The following is a 21,064-nucleotide window of genomic DNA, read 5'->3' on the forward strand; positions in this document are numbered from 1 at the left end:
TAGCTCTGATTGAATTGAAGTATATACCTATTACTCGTAGGCACAGGTTCCACAAGAAGCGTTATTCTCGTGCGACAGGCTGATCGACTACAGCAGGGGTTCTCAACCCGCGGCCCGCGGGCCGCATGCGGCCCGCAGACGTTTATTTTGCGGCCCGCGACATCTTTCATTGCGGAAGCAATTACTATAATGGCACAGAATAGTTACATATTAATTTAGCTACTTAGTTTCCTTATCGCACTGTCTGTTTCGTTTGATTACTCATTCTTTGATGTGTTCTGGTTTCTTGATATAGGCCTATGCAGAAGTTTAGATTGTTATTGTTTTGAATCGGTATTCGGCCGCATTCTGCTTCAAGAGAATCCCGCTGCGTAGAACACTTTTAAAAAGTGTTTCACACTCCGTGAATGGTTTGAGCAGAAACAAGTAGCCTACTAGAAACGAGAACGTCGAAAGCTGGGTTTGTAACTCTGCGTCGTGCAATGAATCTGCTTTCCCAGATATAAATGGAAAATCGATGTGTCATATTTGTCAAAGAACAGTTGTCGTAACGAAGCGTCGAAGCTTGAAATGATAACACGCCTGTTTCGTCTGGAGTTTCACATATCGCCTAATCTTAGAAAAAACGAAGCTAGCTTGATGGCAAGCCCAGCAATCCATATTTCGGGCAATGTTAAAATTGGCAGCGACGTTACAGACGCATCGTTCAAAATTGCTTAGAATATCGCTAAACCCATGAAATCTGCTAGAGATGGTGTGATTTCAATAAGACTTCAACATGCTGTGCGAATATTCGCTGTTTCCAGAACTTTGCAGCGAGGCCAATATGACCTGATAAATTTCGAAGCTACGGTTGTCTGATTCAACCGTGACCAGAAGAGTAACAGCAATGCCAGTCGATCTTTTATCGCATTTTCCGAACCACGTTGCCGCATAGACTACTTTAGCCTAGCATTGCACGAATCCACCGACTCCACAGACATGACATAGCTAATTATCCGGGTGCATTTTATCAGAGTATACATATTTGCAGAGGAAATGCGAAAAACAACAAATTTACAAAGCCGACTCCTGTAACTATTGGTGCAGGACTCCATCAGCCATGGAAGGAAAGGAGAAGGGTTGATTGGTTTGCTCAGAAATGACCCCGAACACCAGACTTCTTCTCATATCACTGAGAGCTGAAAGTCATGATAATGGCCTCTGTAACGAAAGAGTGACCGTTATCTCATACTTGCTCACTCACGCATTGAAACAGGGAGTTCTGTTCTCTGTTGGAAAGGTTTGGGGTGCATACACCTACTTGGAAACGAATGCAATGCAGGCTCCATATGCGGATTTACTTGCGCCGCTCGAAGATACATGTTCTCACACAAAAAAAACAGCCACTGTAAACTTACGAGCGCTGTCCATTAATGCTCTCTAGAATGCATGAAAATGTACTAAATGCCCGTTTACGACTGGTAAATAGGCTATAGTAGCCTAAATTTAATAGTAGCCAACAAATACATGATAATAATATTCTGCGGCCCGCAGCGTCTTTATTTGTAAAAATGCGGCCCGTTGTACAAGGGAAGTTGAGAACCCCTGGACTACAGCATAACAATGCCCAGTTTATTGCTCTTGAAATAAGTCGATAAACGATATTTTTGAAGGGGGTGAACACAACTATGCCCTGATAGCTTGAACGTTACGAAAGCATTAGGCTTCTACACGGTAGTCTGATATCAAATAAATGTCAAGGTGTTTATGAGGAAGTGAGTTGGTCACTTTTACGGCTATTGATGTTGCTGTGGTAAAAGAAAAACACCACGCTGCCCTAATCGAGTAATTACTAATTTCGTGGCCAGCATATAATCGAAACAAAAGTTTCAGCCTTGGGAACACTGAACAGGCGATAGTATTGCAATACCATACAGTCTGATAGTCGTAAAAAATGATGTGCAGATGTCTGTACACTGGTAAAGAATAGGTACGCATGTGTACCTTTACCCAGTGTTTTGCATAGCCTATTTATGAATTATTCGCTGCGTAACTTGAATCTAATTTAAATGCATTAGTCCAAGGCAGGCAGAGAATATGAGTGCCGAGGATTCATTTTAAAATAGTGCTATTGTGACCACTGACCAAGGAGCAATTAGTCGAGGAAATGTGTAAATTACTCCGAAGGTGCAGCACTTTTCAAACATATATGGTGTGGGTATTTCAGTATCCAAACAAGGTTAGTAGAATCATCAGTGAGCAGCCTACGTCACAAAATTTCAGAAGCATCGAGCGTTAGAAGAATTTATACTTCCAATTTCCACAGCATGAATAATAATGGCTAACATGTAAGCTACCTAAATGCAGCACACAGTAATGTGTTATGTATTCATGAATTTACGACTTGGAACGCATTCCTATATGTGGGTTCAGAAATGTGACGATAAAAAATAAGATAAGTGCTCCATCCAATGCATTTGACAAAGGAATTCTTGAATTGGCAGCGTGATGGATGATGCGTAAAGCTTACCAGATTGTCTGCAGTTCTTACACAGTTATAATTTTCCTTATTCACAGTTAAATTGGACAATATACACACAATCCGGGGAGCAACCTGCCCCATAAGGAAAATGTCAGATTTGAAGTTAACTCACGGATCCTTACTTAAAAATTTTGCCTCGCACACATTATAGTTTTGTCAGGTTTTGTCTGTAATTCTTGATGACATTTTTATTTGTAACTTTCATAAAAATCTATATTTTGAACAAGCCATTGGGGGTACAGAACTTCGGAATAACGCAAAACAATCCCTTGATATCGTTAATTTTAAGCTTTTCCACCTACTAATATCAGTAGCGAGCTACAGTAACAGGGTGAATCAAGCTCCAAATGTAGTAACTATACTGTCTGTTTACTTCAGGATCCAGAGATGCTAAAAGTAAACATGCCTGGATACACCTCATAAGTTTTTTGCTTACAACCGCTTTAGTGTCAATGATTATCGGTGCAACGTTTATTTTACATCGCCACATTATGTCATTAAGATACTATTATTACTTTTACTATTATTTATTTTTGAAAATGAAACAGTGGCATCTGTCACCGTTAGTTCGTGTGCGCCGCGACAGTAATAACTATTACATGTGTAAGGATTTTAATTTAAACGGTTTCATCTCAGCACGAATTCTACCACACAGCTACTATACTAGACACTAGACAGTGATTAAGACACGACGTTTTGCTACCCTGTCGAACTCTACACCATCGATAATTTCACACCACACTACAACATATAGAGTGCTTGCAACAGAGATGACGAGGATGATTGTCGATCACGGCCTCAGCGACATTCAAAGAAAACTTCTCGGTGTTGGGGTAAGAAATTGGAACTTTGTATTTCTACGACTGGCCAGCAATGCCCACGTTTCAGAAACGAATGACTTGTTGTTTGCGGTATTCATAGTGTGTGTCGACTGCAAAAGTCATTTAACGGCCTACACCAGACCTGTATTCTTCTGTTCTAATTCCGAATCTGCTGACTTGTAGCACGACTATAAAGCACGACATTTAAAACAAAAATCATTTTAAAGCAAACAAGGTTAAAACATGGCCCTTGTTTAAACATATGTTATTCATTTTTTTATTTTTTCACCATGACGTCACAAATATTAAATTGTAACGTCACAATTGACAGAAATTGACAATTGAAAATATGGAGTAAATTTGGCTCCTTTGACAAAAAAGGCTTCCGAACCCTGTCATAAAGGGACAATAATATCTTAAACCAGGACTACATCGTTAAGTTGCATCTTTAAGGTCGTCCGTCATCATTATCAGAACATCCATTCCATGCCCATAATCTATATCTACGTGCTATAACTGTTGAAACGACGACGATTACGAGATTTCTAAGCTTCTAACCATTCTATATAATCGGGGCAAGTTTTTGTTGCAGGTAAATCCGCGGAAAATTGCATTTATTTATTTATTTTTGCAAAATTGCACTAAAAGACCACATTTTGCTCGATTGACTAAAAAAAAGGTCAATTTACCGGCTCAGCTCCCGAAATACCCGAACTTCGGTGCTGATTTACGGTGTTTCAGTCGAATTTGGCCGTGTATTTCACCAAAACCGAAAATACATTCATGAAAAATCGAAAAAATTGCAAAATGTTGCAAAGAGTCGCATGAAAAAAATGGACTAAAGTTGCAAAAAGTTGCACTGTAAGATTCCTTCAAACAGCTTAAAATAGCATTCTACATATCTTACGAGTATTTAGGAAGCTGCCGGAAGCTGTAAAAAAAGTTGCAAAAGTTGCAAAAACTCGCCCTACATATAATATAAGTTGACTCAATCGGCTGCAAATCGTCCGTAGGCTCATACTATATGTGTTTTCGAAAGTATTCACACTATTATGACATAATTATCCAACTTTTGACGTCTTTTTAATCTCCACTTGTTTTAAATGCAACCCTAAGCACGACCCACTTCTATGCTTTTTAAAACGCCGCTGACGTAGATAAGATCGCGTAAGCGATGTCCAAAAAGCCTTAAAGTGGCCCGTGGGCCGTAATAAAAACATTGATATAACGAATAAATCGGTGTAACAATAGCACAGGTTGATTTGCCCACAGTGTATGAGATACAAGCAGTTCCTGAGCACCAATGCTTTTGATACCATTTCCTGTCCTGCTGTTACCGAGGAATACGTAAATAAACGGCCCGCCGTCAGCTTTTCAGAGCAGATAACAGCAGAGATGGCTATCCTTGAAGCGCACATTTGAAAAATTTCGAATATCTCCTTCTTTTTTTCAGATGGTCTATTTCGGTTCCGCCGTTTTCAACGTAGGCTATTGCATATTCTACATTGTTATGAGCAAGATCGCGGCATCGAAATATGATGGCTGGTTCTATGGTTACATATCAATGATCTACATTGTTTCCGCTGTTATAGTAAGTAGCAGTACTGTAGAAATACTGATGGCTAAATGTAAAGGCAAGTGAAGCACGATTCATACTGACTTTGCAATATGAGTAAAACAGCGACTGTTCCGATCTTGTCGCGCTCTCGATAGTGGATGTTGCACGCTGATGCACAGTGCACGCTGATACTGAGAGTCGTAGCGTATCATTATTAATCTGATGACTCTAAAAGATCTTGCTAATTACCATTGAAATATGCTTGTATGCATACTAATAGTGGTTAATTAAGTCAAAGATGCTACTCAAGTAGAAATGAAGCCGTAAATTTCGACTCAATTACAAGTAGAAGTAGCAATTTTCAATACATGTAAAACTACTTCAAGGGGAAGTATCCAAGGTAAAGGCTTTGGAGAGGATTGTATAAAACAGGGGTGGGCAGTTATTTTTCCCCGCGGGCCAAATGAAAAGCAGAAAATAAGTTGACGAGCCGAGTTAAAAATTGTAACGATATTATTCGGCGTATTCATTTTATTTCTGGATTGTAAGTAGCGAATTACATTTTAAATGCAAGCTGCGCATTGATTGTGTCAATATTAGGTAACGAGGAAGTGACGGTTCATTACCAAAAAATATTTATTCGCCGTCACAATTCAAAGTAATATTGAACGTGAATCATTTTAAACTATTTTAACGCCAGTCACGTTATCCTAAAAAGACATCAAACTATATCAGGGATTCTACAAAGCTTGTCTTGGTCGCTGCCTCCCGAGCAGTGTACAACTTGGTGAAATAGCCTTTGATGTTTAGCTAAGCTAGTATAGTTCTTCCTAAATTCACCCTGCCTTGTTCGAATGTCTGTGTCTTTTTATCATAAGACCGACTCAACTTATATTCCTTAAACACGGCGACCAGCTAGGTACAAATCACTAAAAATACGGGTTTGCCTCTTATAGTAAACTAATACTTGGTGCTCCAAATTTCATTGTAATTTCGGCCTTCAGCCCTCATTTTTCTTTTAGTGTCATGTACGTTCATCTTTTATGTGTGATGATGACTCAATCACGAGCACTGGTTGACTTGTTTTACGAATTAGGGATTTGGAAACGTATCACGCAACAATTTGAAGCACAGACACTGTCATGCGTAATGTGACAATGGCAACAAAGAAGGTTTGAACCAAACTATATAGAAACATTGAGTGCTTGTGCCTTCAATTGTTACGGTATACTTTGCTAAATTGACTTTATCTTGAACATGGATTACTCATGCGACATATATACGTAGGCTACGTAATCGCCGCACACAGATGAACAGGCTTCAAGGTAAACAAATTTCCGGCTCAGTTTGTACAGCCTATGGTTGTAGTACCACGCATTAACATTCAGAAGTAGATTTTATATTTTGAATTCCAAGCAAACTTTCACGGGCCGCTCAGAATAGCTCTGCGGGTCGCACGTTGCCCAAGTCTGGTATAGAATATACTTAGGTAAGTAGTTTTAAGTAGTGGATTTGGTCGTGGGTTCACGTACACTAAGTAGTTAAGCGGAGGTGGCTACAATCTTAGCGAAAAGGGTGTGTTTTCCCACCCAAATGGTGGTCCACGACAACATAACTCAACTCAGTAATATCGCGGTTATACATCCTACATGCCTTTCCTATACGTGCATTTTATCCTGTGTACAGACAGTACGTACACCTCCCTACGTGCCATCATTTGGCCTGAAATGTTGTGTTCGATTTGTACCGTGGTGGGAGTCGGAGATATGTTCTGTATTCGTGTACGACGGGTGTATCTGTTTATTCGCACCCATCTATCACTCTTTTCGCTCTCGAAATACGTTCGGAATCGCAGGATGTATCTTTGCGATAAAATGCGAAATGACAAATGAACAGGCAGAATCATCAGCATACATTCAGATACTGTGATTCAGAAGCGATTGCACCCCATTTTTATGGCAATTACACTGACCACCTCATATTTAATAGGCCTCTACACTGTCTATGTAACAAGCGTATACCGATACTAGGGCTGGGCAAAATCGAGTACCTGAGTGATTCGACTCTGAATCACGTAATGTGCTTCGAGTCAAGTCGAGTAATCGAGTATCACTCATTATGACGTCATACCATAATATTATATGTCAAAGTTCAAATATGTTCCTTTCATGCGATCACAAAGAATATAGTGCCTGTTATCCGTCACATTAAAGATACTTTGGTATTTTTTCGACCATACCGATTTCATTTCACTTGGTGACAATGTTGTGGGATGATCATGACTTCGGAAATGTGCTATTTCCATCAACGTTCATAGCTTTGCACTATATATTTCGTAAGCTACGATACGGCCAATCAAGGTTTCAAGGCTTCAACAGCGAATATTAGCATCGAAACTATAATTCTTGTTGATAAATTAACTTTCAGTGGCGAGAAGCGTATAATTTCAGTACTCAAAAAATCGTCTTTCACTACTCGACTCGAATCATTAAAATTACTACTCGATTCAGATTCGAGTACTCGAATCATTGTGCCCAGCCCTAACCGATAGTAAAACGGATGAGATAATTTATGGATACGATGTGGGTAAACTTCCCAATATTTCTAAGGATTATCCAAAACACCAGAAACTTTAAACAATGGTTATGGTGATCAATTCAATGAATTTATATTTCCCTATTGTCTTTAGTATCTCATGCTCGGCAGCGTGGCGATGTCGGCGACGAGAAAAAAACCATCTATTACACCGGTAGGTGATAAATATGGTATGTTTTCAAGTTAGTTGGTTAGATGGGTGGTGTTCGGATGTCTTTTTTGGACGCATTCGCTTGTTCTCTTCATTTGTCCTTTTTTCTTTGCTTTTTCTTTGTGAGGACACCTTAAAAGAAATGTGGCGCTTTGGGAAGGTGGAGTCAAGATAACTCCATGAGGCCATGAGACCATGACGCAAACCGTGGTCTCTCATTTAGAGCTTTACCTACCATTCGCTATGAGTGAAGACCAAGCAAGCATTATATTCAAGCATTACACTGGAAAAAGCTTCATCATCGGGTCACAATCATTTTAAAAGGCTATTTCGGATTCTCAGGGTTGTAATGACTCAAGCCATAACTCGAGTTGCAATTTTAGTAAAATGGAAAAGGACTAGATTTGGCTTGAGTCAGTCTTCGTATTGAATCGACTAGTATACTCAAGTCATCACGTATGACTCGACCAAGCCACATGGCTCGAAACATTTTATATGACTCGACTCCATTCCCGTGTATCAGGACCGATATGCCCAGAATCCGCCTATCAACTGTTTAGATAAACATATAAAGTGTGACGAACATGAATGTATTGTGGATATGAGGCATTCGATATCGCCCAAAAGTTTGACAGAAGAGAGTTGAACGTGGCTTAAACTTGATAATGAACACTGAACACCATATGATTTGGACTAGGACTCGAGTCTCCACACTATGACTCGTTCTCGACCCGTTGCTCCTTAACCTGGACTCCGACTTGACTGGATGGTGAATTGAAAATTATTCGACTTGACTCGGGTCATAATTATATGAGTAAAATTGACTTGTGAACCAAAAACCTGTAGTGACTTGGTTACAACCCAGCGGATCCCGTCGAACTGTTTTACATTGGTTTGTGCGCTGACCACATTCTTGAAACGGCTAATGCTATAGCAGCGAGTTGTGTGGTGCCCGTCTCCATAATATGGAAATAGTGCCCGCCCACAGTTTCCAAATATCGTTCGGTATTTTTAAGGGAACGTATATACAGCGCTTGAATAATTTGTTCATTTCCTTGATGATTTTATGTGAATAAGTATTGCTTTCATGGATTCTCGCCTCAACTCTATAGTTTATCATAATTTAATATACTTCAGATGAACATCGACTACCGTACTACGATATTGTCGTTTAAAGCTATTGTAGGAATCATCTTCATGACTTGCTGGGACCTAAACGGAGTAAATTCTGGATCGGATTTTGGGGGATTGATCACACACCGTGGTCTTCTGGTTATCTGTCCTAAGGTAAGGTCCTTGTCTATCTGATAACTAGAAAATGTGCCCATGCTTTCCCGAGATTCCCATAATTTCCTCTTTTAAAAACATGCTTCCTGCGGGAATCTTACAAATAGGTTCCATCGCAAATACGACATCGCCACACATTAAATATCTCCTGATCACAACCGCAAAATATGATTTGAGAAGGAAGACCATAACAGGCGACTGAGACAAATCCTATTAAACTTGACGTTGGCTTCACTTTATGGCATGAAGATTTGATGACTCGACTTGCATCGAGTCTGATTAAAAAATAGCAAATCGTGTAAACGACCCGAAATTTCGCTTGTTTGTCAGTGTTGGAGTGTGAATAAGATGCCCAGAGAGTTTAGGACAGAGAATAGGTTGATTTTCATTCACTTGTAATTCCGGAGATGTTCAATATGCTAATACTCAGTGATAGATATCTCTGGTAATACCGTTTGTTAAAAGAATATCTTGTATTCATCATTGGCTTGTCAAAAGAAGGCTAGTGAGATATTAATATACAATCGATGGCCGTCCTGATGCATTCAAATTCTCGAACAGGTCTTATCCTGGTACGAGACGAACGTGGTCTGAAAGAGGTGCAAATCGCAGCATGATAATATCTAAATATCATGGACACGAAATCCGTGATACCACAGTGGTTCTCGAATGCCGGTATAGGATCGTGGTAACTGCCGGTCCATCAAATATATTGGATATTTATATCTCAATCCGCAAATAAATGAAGTTGGACGCTAGTACATTAATTAGATTGATGAAACGTCACATTTTAAACTTATTTCGAAATTTCAAACTTACTTTTTAGCATGGTGTTATACATGTAATATAGAGTACATGGCCTGCTTTTACCTTGGCGTGCGTCATACTGCTGCAAGTGATGTAAGGATCTGTTTAAAAGTATCCTGTAACTCATTTATGAACAGTTATGTGGAACACCTATAAGGACACGTCTAATATTAAAAGGCAGCGTTAGATGAAATTTCCAGTAATTGCTTTTTAGTTGCATGCATTTGTTGTATTTGTAATTTAGGTTAATTTTGATTCATTGAAGGTTCCCCGGTTCGCAGCACTTGTTTTGATGTTTCACCGATCCGCAAGTTCAAAAAGGTTAAGAAACACTAGTCTAACTTGACCAGTCCATATTTGTCCTCATTCAAGATCAACGGATTCTATAATGAAGAAGTACTCGTCTACACACCGCTGCGACCACTAGCCTATGACATATTCGCCTATAGATTGTCACAATTCAAGTCAAATTGAATTTTCGAAGTATGAGTGATGATTCAAAGTCATAATATTTTACCAGCTGTGTGAAATATAGAATAATTATCTTGAATCAAATAACGAATATAAAGTTAAATATACAATAAATATACAAAAATGCGTTGTATCGCACACGCACACGCACACGCACACGTAGAATATGTACTCGTTAACGTTTGTTTTGTACCGTTACTACCGTATCTAGCCCGTCTACTAGTAGTTTGTTTTTGTTATTATTACGTCATACAGACAAAATAGTTCTTACATTTCGAATTTGATTCACCCCATCACTAACGTTCGCTACTGATGAGAGTTAGTTGAAAAGCTTTTAGCGAATAAATTAACAATATGAAGTTATTGTTTCGCGTTATTCTGAAGTTCTGTACCACAAATCACTTGTACACGTAGAATAGGGTTACCATATTTCTGTGACACAAATTCCGGACACCCTTTAGCGCCCACCAGAGGATTTCAAAATGAGCTATGACGTCACTCTAGCAAAGCTTTACTCATAGACCAGAGGTAGTCACAATCCGGTTATTCAGGAGTATGTATGTGGCTGTGTGTTGTGTAACCGGGACCGAAAGCACATCTTTCAGTCCCTTCCGACCCAAATAAACAATGATTTTGCGCCCGCAATAGGGTAATCGATGCAACTTCTGGGGGGTTGCTATATGAATATGGTTTCTACATGCATCTGGTCGTTAAATTTATTGAATGAATTCTCTCAATAATATTGGTTGTTTCAAATATTACTATATAGTTACTATAGTTACTACTATCCGCCCACATGACCAGAGTTAGCGGTAGAGCTGGTGGAGGATGATGAGTTCGAAAATACAGAGAGCGTAATTGTACATCGTTAATTCAAGTTCCTGTCCCACCGATGAGATTGTTTATCAGCCTTATGCAGGTGCGCACCACGGAGCGTCATAAAAAACCCACATTCAGTGGTTTTCAACCTATTATGGTCACGACTCCATCTCCAATTTGAAAATGTTCCGTGGCCCGGATCAAAATTTGACGAGCTAATTACTAAAAGAAGTCAGCACCTTTGCCCAGACTTACTCGCGGGCTATTTCGGAAGCTGATTACGTTTAGCATATTCGCGAGCCCCAGAATAAAATCAAACGACCGCCAAGTTTGGAACCACTATATATCATTGAATTAAGCATTTAAAGAGCCTTAACAATCTCAAGGAATATACCGTTCTCCTATAATTGCGATTACAATTAGGCTTATTCCAGTAAATGAAGGTTGTTTTTTATTATATTTTATTGTACTTTTTGCGAGGTTGTTACTCCCCATATTAAAATCAATAAATGTGATAGTGAATCGCGCGCAGCGCGAAGAAAAATATCATGCAGCAGCATAAACATTCCCAAAAGTAATGTTTTCATGTTAATTTACGAAAAAGTTATGAGCCTAGGTCAAGTCTTCAAAATTCCGGACATTTGGCATATTTTAGAAATTCCTCCCGGACGCTACTTTCAACAGTGAAATTCCGGACATGTCCGGGAAATGCCGGACGTATGGCAACCCTAACGTAGAACTGCTAATAAAATAAGTGAGAATTTTGGTGGGTAAATTGGTATGGTACAATAATACCCATCTACACATCCGTAAGAATATAAATGCATACACTGTATTCATTTGATTTAAATCATTCAAGAGGGTGGGAAAGGTGAGCACTGCACAATGTAAGCACTGTGCCATCTTGGAAACAGTTATTAGATTAATCTGCTACTACTACAACAACGTAAGCTGCGAACATTTCATTTGCGGCCAATTTATTTATGATATAACAATGGAGGACCAGCGGAAGTGGATCGTACAATAAGTGAAAGACTGGTTGCTGGCACAAGTGTCACTGGCGCATCGCGAATTATCCGAACATACACAATTACATATGATACATTGATTTAGTCGACACCATTTACTTATTGATGACTTGATATTGACTCGTAAATTTTGCTCAGAGTCACAAGTCAATCCACATTTCTGAAGCGCCGAGTCAAGTCAAGTCAAGTCATACGAAAAAGTTAACTCGAGTCTGACTCGAGTCATCCCAACACTGTAACATAGGTCATGAATTAGGCCATCTGTAATGTGAGCTCTGGTGATTGCTACTTGCTAGGGTTTGCAATAGATTCCTCCACGTGCCGGATGAAATCATCTGGCGGGCCGTGTCTGGCCTGTCAGGATTGTGTTTGGCAGTCCTGCTATACTGTTAGGCCGGTGGGCTATCTGTATATGCGTTTTAATTAGATCCGAAACAACATTTTTCTCCTCCCCACCCACATCCGGTGATTTCCAACCTTTTATGGCCGCGACCTCATTTCCCACTTGAAAATGTTCCGTGGCAAAGGTTAAAACTTGATAACTGATTACTAAAAAAATTCAGCTTGCCCAAACTTACTCACGGCCTATAGGAAGCTGATTACGTCCAACGTCATCGCGATCTCCAGATAAAGGCGAACAACCCAAAGACTTGAAACCACTGTCTGTGATTGAGGCATCCAATCGACTTAACCAGCTTTTGGAATATACCGTTAGCTTATAATTGGGATTCCTATCAGACTTATTCCAGTAAATGATGGTTATTTATATTACTTTTGATTGCATTTTTGGAGACGGTGGTGCCTGCTGCCCATACTAATTTCATTATACGTTGCATTAACTCGCGCGCGGCGCGAAGAACAATTTTGAATAGCATAAATCTGGTTGAAAATAATATTGTTTATGTTGATTTTCGAAAAACTTTTGAGCCTGCTTCAAGCCTTCAAAATTGCGGATAATTCGGCATATTTTAGAAATTCCTCCCGGACGCAGATTTTTCAGTGAAATTCCGGACATGTCCGGGAAATTCCGGACGTATGACAACCCTATCCTACATAAGTGCAAGTGCGGGTGCAAAAAAGCGTCATTGGTAATTAACCGAAACCGATTTTCAGGAAGTTTTCGTCACTGCAACGTCCCTGCTATTGTTTTTCCACATCTCAGTCCTTTGTGTGTTCTTCCAGCAGCGGGGTCTGGAATCGAAGCTGATGAGTGCATTACGTGCACAGCATGTAAGGAAACTTACTTCTTCCACAATTCAATGACGCTGTCTGAATTATGACACCGTGGACAATAAATTTAGACGGTTATCATTCTACGAGCTAATATAAGTATCATAATCAGTGTGGAAACCGCATTTAATATTTGGAAATATATTTACGGTTGTTGAAATATTACTCTCGATGTAAATCCGTCTGCTTTCAATACTTGAAAACATCTAATCTCGCCAATCGACCAAAATCATTAAGATTGATCCTCGGAATTGATTTGAGTCCTCGAATAGTTATACCCAGTCCAAATTATCATATATTCAATCGCCTTCAGGCACACATCACAGGTTCTCTCAGTATGAGTACGGACAACTACAAATCGTAAGCTTAGACATAACGGCTAGTATGCACTTATAGGTCAGACATTTTACTTCTATGGTCAATCCAGATATTCAGAGATCTAGAGGGGCTACGAGACTAATTCTGATGTCTCGTATATAGCCTATATTTGCTCGAATTCGATTACTCAATAATGTTAACATTCTTTTTGTACACAGGTGAACCACTTTTATCGAAGGCCTGTGAGGAGTGTACCAGCAGGAGTACGCATTAGTAAGTAATTCCTTTCAAGGAGCTTTGGTAAATAATAGGGATGGTGCGAACCCCTGAAATATTCTGGTTCGTGTGAACGCGAATCTTTTTGAAAGGTTCTGTGCGAACGCAAACGTGAACACGAGCCTATTACGTCATATTGTAAATCCCAACCCTGCATTTCAGTGGCGACGACTGAGGCTATATTATGCCACAATACTGAAGTACATGACTTTTTAAACGCCACCCAATGTACCAACTGGAACAAGGAAATGCTATAATAATTCCACATAATCAATATCTGATACAAGTTAGACACCGCGATTGGACGGATTTAGTTTTTATGATACAATAGGAATATCAAATCAAGATAGATCCCGTATCCGACACCAGATAGATATTTTTACATTACACTTAAAAGCATTCTTAATATCAATTTCGTTGATGTAAAGAATTGATCGGTAGACTAAACACAATTCGCTGATTTTCTGTACAAGTGTATTTAGTTCTTGCTATTGTGTGATTGCGGACAAAGCATACAGCAGAGAGTCACTTGACGATTCACATACGGAAAGCCGAACATTCCGAGCAAACTTTCGAGTATTTATTTTAATTGGCAAGGTACATCCTCGTTTAGTGCTGAATTTATTTTCATGTTGTCAGAGCCACGCGGAGAGTGGTCCGAAATTGTAATGCGATGATTTTCAACTTAAAGCGTTTTCATGGCGTGAAAAATGGTAATACATGATAAAGGCTCACAGTGCAGAACCTGCCAAGGTACGTTTGTGAACGCGAAATCTGCAAATTGCAGATGTTCACACTCACAACGCGAACGTGTATACCTCACGTTCACACCATACCTAATAATTTTTGTCCCAATAGTTTGACACTATAGACCAGTGGTTCCCAACGTGTGCGATATCGCCCCCAGAGGGCGATTTGGCGGTCCAGGGGGGGCGAAAATAGCAAAGGGGGCGATAGGCGGGAGAAAACGGACGAAGGGTCGATAGGGGGCGATGGCACGGTAAGTGGGTATATTGGAGTACAGGACCGTAACTGCCGCACCCCCAACCCCAATTGGGATGGGGGCTAGCTCGAAGGGGGCTCAAATTTTTTTCGTGAACTAACGTAAATTATAGAGTATTATTTTGGAAATTTATGTAACTTCTTCAAGACTTTTTCGCGCTGCGCGCGATTTAATAGTGTCAAATTTCTTGATTATTGGATACCCTTCCATCAGGAAATAATACGCATGAGTTTTCGAAATGGGCATCTCGGCGTCAGCCATTACCACGCCATGACGGAACAAGACATATGAAATTTCAGGCCATGTAACATGCGACTCCGAGAAGTGTGCCAGAACAAGAAAACTTTGGCGGAAAAGGACTGCCTCTATGCTGACCGACTTCGATATACATACGATACATTCATGTTTAATTGACCATAGGCGCCTAAATGGCTGCAGAGAAAAATTAATTGCCAGTACAGAAATACCACTTTGAAATCGTGTGCGTCTTTTAGTTTAGTACGTATGGACGATTTGAATATCTTTTGACATAGCAGACAGCAGGCCACGAAATGCCACCACATAACGAAGTCATTATACCCACTGGTACGCCCGAATGTGTTTAATTATTATTTACGGGCCCTACATTTTCCAAGACATCTCACTCAGCTCCACCGGTAAATCTGAATACATGAGCATAGAGAGGATAAAAAATTGACAGCAATGCAATTCCCAATCATATTGACCGATTCAATCGTGAATGATTGAAATTTTTCGCGCTTCACGCGAATTAAGTCAACTAACTAAAGAGTCCAACAATTTTTGTTGAGAAGTAGCGGTAAAGAGGTATCGGGGAGGGGGTCTGAGGGGCAATGCCCCCCAGAAGTTTGGTTTATATGCCCTATGGGGGGCCAAGACTAACGGTTTTTTTGGGGGGGAGGGATGACGAAGTGCTGTAACGGTCCTTTTGGAGTCAAATCGGGGAAATTACATTATTTTAGTCAACTCACCAAAATTTAGCTTTAAAAGTGTAATTTAGAGGTCGAGCCGAAAATTTGACCTTTTTTTTAGTCAACTCGCCGGTGATTACAGTTTGTATGCCCATTTTTCGGTTCCTAATATTTGGGGGGAAATGATCGGTGTGGAGCTTGAAAAGGGGGCGATCAATTAATATGAAGATCGCTATTTTACGGCAGAGTTAAACAACAAGAGAATGCTAGGCTTTTCCAAACTACATTGAAATTAGATTTATACTACACAGTGTTTTTTCCAAATTAGATTAGAACTAAAATTAATTTACCCGTGAAACCTTGTACATTGAATCCATTTCAGGTCATATCAAATCAATTCTCATTTTCATTTGCATGAGGATGACGAATGTATACAGCACAATTGGCTCGTTTCGCACTGTACAGTTTTCCTGCATCGTTCCCAGGAAAATCAGACATTAGATGAGAAATACAATTGGAGCATTGAAACATTCCACAAGTTACAAGAAATATGGAATTAGAGCAAAGAAACATTTCACCAATCATATTAGAATTAGATGACCGGCATGTCCCGCTAATTAGTTTATTTGGAAACTAGAATTGTCTGGTTGTCCGAGTCTGGTTTGCGCGAGTTATCATTGGCAGATTAAATCGAATTAATACCGGTACATTAGCTCCAAGGATTTGAGAATAAAATCAAACATGTCGGCATAGTCTACTGGCTTTTGTTTAAATTATGTTCGTTTTTCGGGTCTTCAACGTCACGTGTCACATGTCGCAATGCTAATACGAGCGTAAATCAATTTTTGCCTTCGGCAACTGTTGGCAAGGTATATAGTACTGTAGTAACGTAGTCTAATGTAAAAAGTCTAGCATATAGGTTTACGGACTCTATCTTGAATTGATATATTTATTGTATCACAATAAAAACCAAATACGTCCGATTGGCGTGTTTACTACTTTTGAACTTATTTCTATGGTAGTATCTGTAGCAAGTATAGAAACCTGGTTTTCACTCTGATCGATATCAGTGTAGCAATAGTCTGACGCCATACATTGTCATACGATTTTTGGCTAAGTGACGCGAGATATTGATTTTACCTAATAGCATTTGATTGTCCCAGGTGATAAATTTGGTGATGCCAAAAAGTCAGTCTGTACTTCAGCATTGTGACATAATGTGGCCTGAGTCGTCGCTAGGTATCGTGTACATTATCATTAGGGCGATTTGGCATGTCAAAAAAAGTCAAAATTGTAGCGTTAGGTCAAAAAATGTCATAATTGTTTACAAAGTCTGTGAGTGAACTTATCATTGATATTTTACAGGTTGTAGCCCAATTCATCTGCCTACCGTTGTAGACGGCCCATTGTCTGCTTATTGTGAACCGTAAACGGTCAAATGAAACAAATAGGTTGGCATGGTGTTATGCTCAACGTACCACAATATCCTAACTGAAGCAAGTCTGCGCGGTCAATGCGCATTGGTTTTTATATCAACAAGCGCATGATGAAAAATTGTGATGTAGACATTATTGTCAGATGGAAGCAACACGGTGTATCACCAGCCGTGTACTGTACAGTGTACACACAACTTCAGTGTTGCCTGCCAACAAATGCTACCGTTGAACGTTCCTTCTCCATTCTTGGCAAGCTACTTTGTAAGGACAGACACTTTACTCCCTTTCGGTGTACTACGACAAAGTTCAGTTAGTTCTTCCATAATGCGTGATGTAACCACTGGAATTCTTCATATAGGTCCAAATTTAGTTAAAATAAAGTCACGTAACAATTTGTCAGTGTTTAAGTCAAAAAAGTTGGCTCAGGGCTAACTACTTCGTAATGACAGACAGTTCTAACCAGAAACGAAGATAAGTAGTACAGTTCTAGGACAAAATCTTACGTTTTAGGTCAAATAAGTCGCCCTAATTGTCATGCACTACCTTACGGAAATCTAGGCTTAGAATTAGCAATATGGCGTCACGTGATGTCATAGGTTCGTGCTGACGTTCGTGTTTGCGTTCACATAAAACCTTTCAAATAGGTTCACGTTCACATGAGCCAGAACCTTTGAGGGGTTCGCACCATCCCTAGTAAGGACTTAAAATTAAAGGAATTTGCATCCGCAATGTCATGATTAGGCTACAATGTAATATTATATGCGTGACGCGAATACCCGCACACTATTCAAGGCTATCGTTTCTAACCGGCACTCCCCCTAAAACACTCTACAATGCCTTCAGATAATAACATATGCCGCATACCCGTCGTGGTGAGACAATGACGATCCAGAAGTGACGAAGTATTGAAGATTGACGTAGGTGAGTGGACAGAATTGCGTATAGTTAGCAGCCTATCTTCAAGTGAGATTGTTACTACAGACATAAATAATCCACGGCGCGTCCCCATTGGGGTCGTGAAAGCATCTCAAGGGGCGCGAAGCTGCTGTCAACTGAAAAAAATGTGTATAGTCCAGATTTACTATTTGATAATTCTTTCATCAACAGTCGTATGCCATCAAACTATCTCTTGGGATTGCTAGCATTCTGGTTGCATTTTTTCATATGACGATACGAGGGGCGCGAAATTTTTCACTATCATGAGAGGAGGCGTGTCTAAAAAACTTTGAGAACCACTGGACCAGGGATATCTAGAACTTCTAGATATCTAGTTTCTAGATATCCCTGCCCTGAACTAAAAGGACGGGTTCACCCCTCAATCAAGTAAAAAAATGTGGTGCTCCGAATCTTCTTGGAATATCGGTCGTTGGCCCTCACCGTTCTTTTTTTACATGTCCGCCCGTTCGTCGTTTATTGGTGATGATGACTGGTAATCACGAGCATAGACCTGCTTGTTTTACGAATTGGGGATTTAGAAACGTATTGTGTAAGAATTTGAAACACAGACCGTGTAAATGTGACAATGGCAACAAAGAAAGTCGGAACTAAACTATATGGAACAGTGACTTCATCTGACTTTATATGCTACGGCACACTTTCCTACATTGGCTTTATTTTGAATCTGGGCTACTCGTACGACGTACGTAGGTCGTCGGCTACGTAATCTTGGCAAATTAATATACAGGCTTCATTGTGAATGAATGTCCATGCAGCTTATACAGCCAATGATTTTACTCCACGAATTATCATTCAAAAGAAGTTGTTATGATCTGAATGCCAGGTAGCTTTTCTCGGGCTGCACATCAATCAATCAGGTTTATTAATACTTTCATCGTTTCAAAACATCATAAGACTGCGATACAATGAAAAGATAGGAAGGTTTCGAAACAACTTGAAGTATAGCCTTTAAGATCAGACACCCACCTTAGCCTAGGCGAAGTAAAGAATAGGCATGCAGACTTAATGAAAAGTAATGCAGAGAATATAAGACGCAAGCGACAAAATGAGGTGGCATGTGGCGGATGGCGAGGTCGATGTTTGGTCGTGGTCTGCTGGTTATCCTGAAGACTGGCTAGTATTGTCGAAGTCTGCTTTAGAGATTGGGTATTTCGGTCGGGAGAACAGGTTTCGATCTTGCCATGGTTACCAAGGCCCTATAATCTGACTGTCTATGATTGGTGCGTGCCTAGAGCGCCCATGATAAAAAAAAGTTATGACGGGTACGGTGATTATAGACTCAAATAGGTCAGGTAAAATAACTTTACCATACTATATTCACCGTAGTATTATCACTTCGGATAACCTAAATTATTGGAACATTGAGATAGTATCATGCGAAGCGTAAATAGTTTCGCACCAAAATGAGCATGAGCACGGATTTTGGTGGATATGGCTCATCATTATCTTACTATGATTTATCTCTCACTGTTCTTTCATGTTCGCAGGCATGACAGATAACTGCTGATTCATCGTTGCTGCCTACTACACCCTCTCTATACCGATGGATTTACGCTGCAAAGTTTCAAAATACGATTATTTCGACGGTTCCAACCATTCCATATCATATGGGCACAATTACATAATTATACAACATTTGAAACATTTGATGTCATTAGCCTAAATATGTTTGGAACAAAGTGTTTTTTAAAAAAGCTCTTGTTTTAAATGCAACCCTACTAAAACGGCTTGTTTAATAAAATTCTACCTTCGCACGCTTTGGATCAGTGTCAAATTGCTCTGCATTATTACCCGATTTATAGGGCTACGCATCTACGATCACATTCGCAGAGAAGATTCCCAGATGACAGTAGATACATCTATCCGGGTTTAGACTTGGAAGATTTCAACAAACACGCATCAGCGACCATATTTGGGCAGGTTTAATTTCGAATCAGGAGTAGTACACTGACCCATGGGCAGGCCGTGTTATTTGTGGCATTTCAGGAGCCAGATGCAAAAACTGCCAAAAATAAAAATTTGAAAATGCCAAAAATAAGCAATTTTTGGCATATGCCAAAAATAACACGGCCTGCCAAATAGTGTATTTCGTTCATGGTGTTGTGTTAACAGGACCGCGTTACCAGCGAGAAGGGCGTTTGTGAAAAGCAGGTTTCTTAAAGGGGCACTGCGCTCTAAAAATGATGTGATCTCAAATTGAAGGTAAAAACGAACAAAAATGTTTGGCCGCAGCCATTTCCTTCAGAACGCCACCGTAATGGAGCTGCAATTTATTGAAATTTCTACAAGACCAGCTGCCGCGGCTGCTTAACCCGTTACATGGCACGATGTCTTCATCGTCGCACTTGCTCGACGCGATAAGGCAGTCACGCAGAGAACGAAACTTAGACACATTTCCTTCATAACATCGGCTGACAACTATCTAAAATTCGTTCTCTGCGTGACTGCCTAATCGCGTCGAGCAAGTGCGACGGTGAAAATATCGTGTCATGTAACGGGTTAAGTAGCCGCGGCAGCTGGTCTTGTAGAAATTTCAATAACTTGCAGCTCTATTACGGTGGCGTTCTGAAGGAAATGGCAACGGCCAAAAATCTTTGTTCGTTTTTATCTTCAATTTGAGACCACATCATTTTTAGAGCGCAGTGCCCCTTTAATCTGGGTCCAGCCCACCCATTAGGGATGAAAGCAAGGTGTCCTAAATGGTGTAGGCACAGCGAGATTGAACGGCTGACTGCATTTGGTTTACGTCATACTTTCCACTTGTCCAAATGCAATTTTACGACCATTTTTGACCGGCTTGTCGAACACTAAATTCGATAAAACGGGCATCAATGAGAAGCTGCCGCAGTACTGA

The 21,064-nt window shown here is 40.0% G+C and overlaps 2 protein-coding genes across 3 annotated transcripts in view; both read left to right on the forward strand.

Moving 5' to 3' along the window:
* LOC145440786 (uncharacterized) overlaps positions 1-21,064 on the forward strand; it is a 213,180-nt gene that overhangs the window by 30,672 nt on the left and 161,444 nt on the right. The window lies entirely within an intron of this gene.
* On the forward strand, positions 1,641-19,813 carry LOC145440787 (uncharacterized). Its single transcript, XM_080318535.1, has 9 exons — positions 1,641-1,757; positions 3,279-3,357; positions 4,799-4,936; positions 7,593-7,652; positions 8,787-8,936; positions 13,175-13,291; positions 13,828-13,882; positions 18,097-18,174; positions 19,698-19,813. The coding sequence occupies exons 1-8, from the start codon at positions 1,750-1,752 to the stop codon at positions 18,135-18,137; spliced, it is 648 nt and encodes a 215-aa protein (XP_080174661.1). The 5' UTR covers positions 1,641-1,749; the 3' UTR covers positions 18,138-18,174; positions 19,698-19,813.

Source organism: Botryllus schlosseri, chromosome 6 (genome assembly GCF_051294905.1).
Source record: "Botryllus schlosseri isolate E-star chromosome 6, Bs_hap1, whole genome shotgun sequence".
In the NCBI taxonomy this organism is placed as follows: domain Eukaryota; kingdom Metazoa; phylum Chordata; class Ascidiacea; order Stolidobranchia; family Styelidae; genus Botryllus; species Botryllus schlosseri.